Source organism: Penaeus chinensis, chromosome 28 (assembly GCF_019202785.1).
Source record: "Penaeus chinensis breed Huanghai No. 1 chromosome 28, ASM1920278v2, whole genome shotgun sequence".
Classification (NCBI taxonomy): domain Eukaryota; kingdom Metazoa; phylum Arthropoda; class Malacostraca; order Decapoda; family Penaeidae; genus Penaeus; species Penaeus chinensis.
This window is the reverse complement of record NC_061846.1, coordinates 10,934,454-10,941,953: the sequence shown is the minus strand read 5'-3', so window position 1 is coordinate 10,941,953 and position 7,500 is coordinate 10,934,454. Positions and strand designations below refer to the sequence as shown.

Here is a 7,500-nt window from a genome sequence, read left to right as displayed (position 1 = left end):
ACTGAACTAAAAAGATCTTTTGACAGTGCAGAAATCTAAATGGCTGAACATTTGATTTGCACAAACTTCAATGACTTTTTCGTTTCTGTTTCTCATTCCTAACATTAACAAAACAATTTCTTTTGATGACTGCGATTCACAGCTTATTCTTAAATTTGCGAAATCGATATTTTTCATAAACCGGATATATGCGCCCTTCGCTGCCACACAGTCACACACACACACACACACACACACACACACACACACACACACACACACACACATACATAAATACATACATACATACATACATACATATATATACATAATTATATATATATACATGTGTCACACACACACACACACACACACACACACACACACACACACACACACACACACACACACACACACACACACACACACACACATGCGTGCTATATATAAACACACAAAAAACGCATGGAAATGCATGCCCACATATCTAACGAATAGGCAACGTAAGTGATCCCAAGAAATGCCAAATCCCCCTGACCTCCTCCCTTGCTTCGCCAAAGGCTGGCCATTATCCAGATGGGAGGCCTCAGTCGACAGTTAGGCTTAGAGATAATCTTAAGAATAACCAAAGATCTAGATTGATTGAGAAAATAACCTCAAAGAAAAATGGGGAATAAAAGGATGAGCATATTCAACGACCACAGTTGACATAGGAAACCAAACCAAAATGTGACGAAGAAACTGAAAAACAAAAGTAGCACCGAGAAACAAAGCACAGATTGGTAGACTCTTTACCAAATTAGGACAGGATTAGGGGATAGAGAACAGAATATGTAGGCCTATTTACTAAGCCCAAATAGCATTCAGAAACAGAAAACAGACGGTAGATCTCTTCAGCACAAAATTAAACCATTCGAAAGTGACGAAAGTGACAAAAGCCTGCCATCCCGCCGAGCAGAGAGGGCGACCTGTCCCAACACCTTCTCATGCGGGGCCGTGTTCTTTGGAGAGTGCCGGCCCAAGTGTGATATTTTCGACGTCGCGCTCGAGCACTTATGCAAACCTAACTCTTGCTTCTGTTGTATCAAAGGTCAGTTGCTGCGTTGGCCTTGTTCGCGGCGTGTGATTTGTTTTTTAAGCATGTATTATAGGAGATTTTTTCTATATTTTTTTTCCCTTGTAAGATTCGTAAGTTACGGTCATAGTGGTGAAATTTGATGTCATTTTGTGACAAATTTCTTTGCTCTGATTTCTGATTGTTTCAAATACATTGTCGAATCGTCAAATAGTATTCGCAATTTATTTAAAGAAACGAAAAAAACGCTTTTCAATGCTCAGTTTCTTAAGAAAAAAAAAATAAAAATAAAATAAGAGCAGATAAGATAGAAAACAGGAGACGACAGAAAGAAACGTTTTTTAATCGGATTAGCGGCGTTTCCCCCTTAGGGCGGTGCAGCCAGAGCGAAACCTGTGAGCAGTATGGCGGGGCCTGTCGAAGCGCTTGTAGCGAGGGCGAGAAGGGAGTCGACAGCCTGTGCGGAGGTCGAGCGGACTGTATCTGCTGCATCAAAGGTCTCTTTAGGGTAGCAGTGGTGCTCTGAGGTACCGAGAGAGAGAGAGAGAAAGAGAGTAAGGGGGGAAAGAGTGGTAGGCAGGGACATAGTGGTATCTATGTGAAGGTGCAAAGTTTGCGAAAGTTGATGAGTCTAGAGAAATCCAGGGAGAGAGATAAGATGACTCGCCATCTGTATGTTCTGTACTACAGTCATCGTGATAAGCAGACAATAAAGAGGAAAACATAGAAACAGACAAACAGACAAAAATGTATAATCCAGTCATATGTATATATATATACATATATATATATATATATATATATATATATATATATATATATATATATGTTTGCATACATACAGATATACAGATATACAGATACACATAAACACATACACCATTAGATGAATAAGAGGATATATCTCTCAGCCGACCTCTGTCTGGTGACGACCCAACAATGCGAAAAGAAAAGCGGGCGCTGCGACAGGAAGTGCAACCGCCTGGACGAGAGGGAGCAGCTGAACCTGTGCAGCGGCTCCGGCTGTCTGTGCTGCACCAAAGGTCGGTATTTCGAGAGGCTGTCGTTGGCTCTTCGTCCGCCTTCTTTACTCGCTTCTTTTGCGGGATATTACCTTAGGTGTTATGGGGGATTTGCTTTCCAAGTGGAATCGCGGTGAAACTGAGACGATGTTATTTATTTGGATTATAACGAAGGCGAGGATGTTGCTGGTAATGAGATATATGTACCAGTATGTCAACTAAATGAATACTTTTTTCTCTTTTATGTAAAGCAGCTTTACACTTCAAAGACTTGCAGACGATACACATAAAGGCACATAAAACCACGCGATCACTCGCCTCAAAACACACGATTCAATAGCCATAACATCCACAGAAAAGAAATGCAAGCAAACGGGGAAATGCAAGAACAAGAACGGCAAATGCTTCTACCAGTGTAATCCCAACGAAGAATCCTTCCGGTCGCTGTGCAAAGGCAGTTGTGTGTGCTGCGTCGAGAGTAAGGGATCTGCTGTTCACTTGGCTTGTCCTTTGTGTCCTCATCATTCTCGGATTTTCCTGTTAATGCTTTTATTCTCTTCTTCTCCCTCTTTATATATATATATATATATATATATATATATATATATATATATATATATACATACATATATATATGTGTGTGTGTATATATATGTATGTATGTATGTCTTTAAGTATGTATGCATAAATAGTTTTCTCTCTATATTCATATTAACAGACACCATTCAAGCCTAGATATGAAGTGATCTACCATCCCTTATACAGTTTCATCAGTTACTTTATAATGCTCTCTTTTTCTCTCTTCCTCTCGCTCTGGATACATGTGTATGTGTATACATGTATATATGCATAAACGGTTATATATAATTGTCTTTTCCTCTCTATTCATATAAAAACAAGACTTGTTCAGGAGTAGATGTGAAGTGCTGTATTAGTGCTTACTAAAGGAAACTTGAAACAGGTCCTTAGTAATAGATTTAACAATACAGACGGACGAAATAATGACCTTCTGTGCAAGTAGGTACTGTAGAGAACTCACATATTGTAAGTGAGATATTTTAGCTGTATATTTAATACTAACGGATAAAAAATTCACACATATCTGAAAATGCTAAAATGCTAAAACATAGTGACAGATAAAAAAGGGGAAAATAGAGCGAAAACAGAAATCAAAACTGACTCTGATGCAACGCAGAGTGCGAGGCGAGCAAGGCCTGCGAGGTGCTGGGCGGAAGGTGTGCAGAGACGTGCGATTCTTCAGAGCGAGGTGTATCGGGACTCTGCGTCGGGAACGCGTGCAAATGCTGTGTAACTCGTGAGTAAAGTGGAGTTTTCGAGGTGGTGTGTGTGTGTGTGTGTGTGTGTGTGTCTGTGTATGTGTGTGTGTGTTTGTGTGTGTGTGTGTGTGTGTGTGTGTGTGCGCGCATGCATGTTTATTTGCGTGTTTATTATGCTTGTGAATAGATATGCTGCCTGTATATTTGTTTGTATTCTCATACGACTGCATGCCTGTGCGCCTCATTTGCATGCAATTATTCTATTTTATTATCTGCCCCCCCCCCCCCCCCCCCCCAAGTTCCGACGACAACATCGACCACGCTGGCCATCCAGAGCAGCACCTCCTCGCCCTCCACCTCGTCCACCCTCACCACCTCCACGCTTTCGTCCTCCACTTCCACGACCTCCTCCACCAGCTCTTCTTCGACCTCAAGTAAGTTTTCTCTCTTTCTGTTATTCCAGTTATTTTTTTATTGATGTACTTTCTATAATATCTATCACAATCTTCTTTGCTATAACTATACCTATAACTATAAACATATACATATATAATGTATGAATATATATATACATATGTATATACATATGTATATATATGTATGTATATATATATGTATGTATATATATATATATATATATATATATATATAGAGAGAGAGAGAGAGAGAGAGAGAGAAAGAGAGAATAGATGAAATAAAAGCAAGAAAGAAAACAAAAGGAAGAACACAAGACAAACAGATACAAAAACCATGAATAAAAACAACAAAAACCCCCACCAACATTCCCCTGCCACTAACGCCCTCCTTCCCCCCCGCACCGCCCCTTCCAGCGTGGGCAGGGTGCCTGAGGCCCGTCCCCGAGTGCTCCTTCAGCAACGGCGTGTGTCGGGACAGGTGCGAGAGGAACGAGAGGGAGATCGAAGGCTGCGGCACTAAGTGCTCGTGCTGCGTGCCAGGTAAAGCCGGGCTCGGGAGGCTGCAGGGGGCCAGCATCGCTGCTGCCGTTATTATTGTTGTTGTTGTTATTATTATTATTATTATTATTGTTGTTGTTGTTGTTATCCTAATACTTATTATTATTATTATTATTATTATTATTATTATTATTAGTATTACAATTATTTATTGTCAGCATCATTAATTATCATCCTCATCCTCATCATCAATAGCATTATAATCATTATCGTCATTATTAATATTAGTGTTATCGTTATCTTAATTATTAGTAGTATTATTGTTATCTGTATCATCTCAGTCAATCCTTAACCATCATAATTACTGCTGTTATTGCGGCTAGTGCTAGTACAATGATCTGCATTTCTATTTTTATCATTATCATGTCATTGTTGATGATATGCTTTTGTTATCAGTAATGACCCCATTTCAATGCTATCGTTAATAACTGACACACAACACAGATAATTAACCTAACAAAAAAAAAAAAAAAAAAAAAAAATACTGCAATGCTGCGCTTCCCAAGAGACTGCCCATGACCTCTGACCTCTGATCTTCCATTGCCTTTCCAGAGAATGCTTGCAGGTCAGAGTCACCGGAATGCAAAAATGTCGGTGGGTCATGCGAGCTGCCCAGCCAATCGCTCGTCAATAAGTGTGACTTGGTTAACCTTAGTCTGTGTCCCGGATGTGCCTGCTGTGTCGGTAAGGATTCGGGCTTTGAGCCACTGAACTATCGGTTATTGTATATTAATATCATAATTAACGTTATTATCATTATTATTACTATTTCATTATTACAATATAATTATTATTATTATTATCATCATCATTATCATTATTATTATTATTGTTGTTATTATTATTATTATTATTATTATTATTATCATTATCATTATTACTATTACCAGTATAATAATAATAATAATAATAATAATAATAATTATTATTATTATTATTTTATCACTCTCTATACGCAATTTCGATTTACTTTATTCTGGTAAACGTTTTCTTTTATCATTCCTATCATTACTGTTACTTACAGTATCATCATTATTATTTCATTCTGGTTATCGTCTTCGTGTTTAACCCAATCCTCCTCCTTCTGAAATGAATCCTAATCATCCTCCTTTTTACCCCCTCCTCTCTGTTCTCCTTCTCATCTGATTCATGCTCCTCTTCCTCCTACTCGCCATCTCTCCTTCGCCTCCCCCCTTAGACTGCACGAAGCAGAAAGACAACAATTGCCGGAGCGCCTACGACGGGACTTGCAAGAAGCAGTGCTCGAGCAGTGAACTGTGGGTGAGCCAGTGCCAGGCGGGGTGCCAATGCTGTGGCTGCGAGACCACGCGCAAGTGCAAGAGGAAGGGCGGCATCTGCATACCCGAGAAGGAACAGTGCCGTGGCAAGGCCATCCGGAAGTTCTGTTCTGGAAAAGACTGCACCTGTTGTGTTCCGAGTAAGTCAGTGTGCTTACACCGTAGACATGACCTCCTAATGTTACAGCATGAGGTAGAATTAGCATGCAGTCTATACATTCCTCTGTGGCATTCATGTGTCTATTTTCCACATCTGCTTCCAACTATATCAGACACACACACACACACACACACACACACACACACACACACACACACACACACACACACACACACACACACAAACACACACATATACTCAGACACACATTTTCTCTCTCTCTCTCTTACAAACACACAAATGTGCATAAAGATATTAGCTTTATTTCCCTCCTCTCCATCTCCGTTTTCAGCATTCCTCACCATTAAAAAAAAAAAAAAAAAAAAGGAGAGAAAGAGAGAGAGAGAGAGAGAGAGAGAGAGAGAGAGAGAGAGAGAGAGAGAGAGAGAGAGAGAGAGAGAGAGAGAGAGAGAGAGAGAGAGAGAAAAGAAAGAAAAACAAAAAAGCGCAATTTCTCAACACCTTTCTCCCTTGTCATCCCAGAGGACAAGTGCGGCTGGAACACTCCCAAATGCTCCATGTATAATGGTCGGTGCGATTCCTCGTGCAAGAAGGACGAGGCTTCAATCCCTGGCGTGTGTGGCAGCGACAATTGCAAATGCTGCGTCCCCGGTGAGTTAGGTGGCCGTGAGGAGGAGTCAGGTGGAGTGAAGGGAGTTTGTGTTGTTTATACTCGTAGTTTATAGTCTGATTTCAAGTACATGGTTCAGAAGGCACTTTGCTGCTCTTTATTTTTGTTTTTACTCGTGTCTGCTTCTTCCCTTGGTCTTGTGGGTAAACCTTTGATTCATTTCTTGGTTTTACTTAGCGAAGATCCCTCTCTTTACCCTCTCTCTGCCCCAGTCAATTTTATCTTTTATTATTTTTTGCGATTTATAAACTCGTACGTAACCTGATTGATTTGTGAAATTTAATTCATACATCGGTGTAAAAACAACACTAACTATAACAACAGTAGGGTTTCTATCACGTAACTTCGATGAATTGTTGCCAAAGATGGTTAACTTTAGGCTTCTAGAAACTTCCTTCCATTACCACTTCTTCCTCGCCCTCGTTCTCTTCTTCTTCTTTACTTTACTGTACTTCTTATAGCTTTTCCGATTATTTTACTCCTCCGTTTGACGTCTTTCTCTTCTTATATTTCGCATCTTCTCCTTCCTCCATCTCCTCCTCTTCTATGTTTCATCTGCTCTTCTTTTTTTCGTACATTTTGTTTACCGTAACTTCTCATCCGCTTTTCCTTCTTCCATCTCCTTCGTACATTCTTCTCGTCCTTGCCTTTCTCCTTACATTCTGCATGACCTTTTCTTTTCTTTTCTCCCACTTCCTCTTTCTCTTCCGCTTCTCCTGCCCTTATTTTCCGCCTCCCGGAGGAGAAGCGATGCAGGAAGTCGTTCAGAGGCCATGAATATTATATCTGTGTGGATGTGTGGCTTTGCATGCGTGTGCGTGCGTGCCTGTGTGTGTGTGTGTGTGTGTGTGTGTGTGTGTGTGTTTGTGTCTGTGTGTGTATGTGTGTGTGTGTGTGTGTGTGTGTGTGTGTGTGTGTGTGTGTGTGTGTGTGTGTGTGTGTGTATGTGTATGTGTGTGTGTGTGTGTGTGTGTGTGTGTGTGTGTGTGTGTGTACATTTAGGTGAGAATATGATAGATAGCTTAGTTTCTATGTCAGAATTCTTTTTCTGAAGATTTTCCAAAGTGATAAAATTGACTATTCA

General features: G+C 40.2%; 1 protein-coding gene across 2 annotated transcripts in view; it reads left to right on the top strand.

Annotated features, from left to right (window-relative positions):
* Positions 1-7,500, top strand: part of LOC125040151 (guanine nucleotide-binding protein subunit gamma 4-like) — an 11,172-nt gene that overhangs the window by 2,115 nt on the left and 1,557 nt on the right. Inside the window, exons 4-11 of one of the 2 annotated variants that reach the window (XM_047634665.1) lie at positions 1,966-2,097; positions 2,432-2,554; positions 3,272-3,391; positions 3,653-3,787; positions 4,184-4,309; positions 4,880-5,011; positions 5,526-5,765; positions 6,269-6,397. In XM_047634665.1, coding sequence (XP_047490621.1) covers positions 1,966-2,097; positions 2,432-2,554; positions 3,272-3,391; positions 3,653-3,787; positions 4,184-4,309; positions 4,880-5,011; positions 5,526-5,765; positions 6,269-6,397 — 1,137 coding nt within the window. The remainder of the gene's footprint in view (positions 1-1,965; positions 2,098-2,431; positions 2,555-3,271; positions 3,392-3,652; positions 3,788-4,183; positions 4,310-4,879; positions 5,012-5,525; positions 5,766-6,268; positions 6,398-7,500) is intronic. The other variant, XM_047634666.1, reaches the window with a different exon arrangement.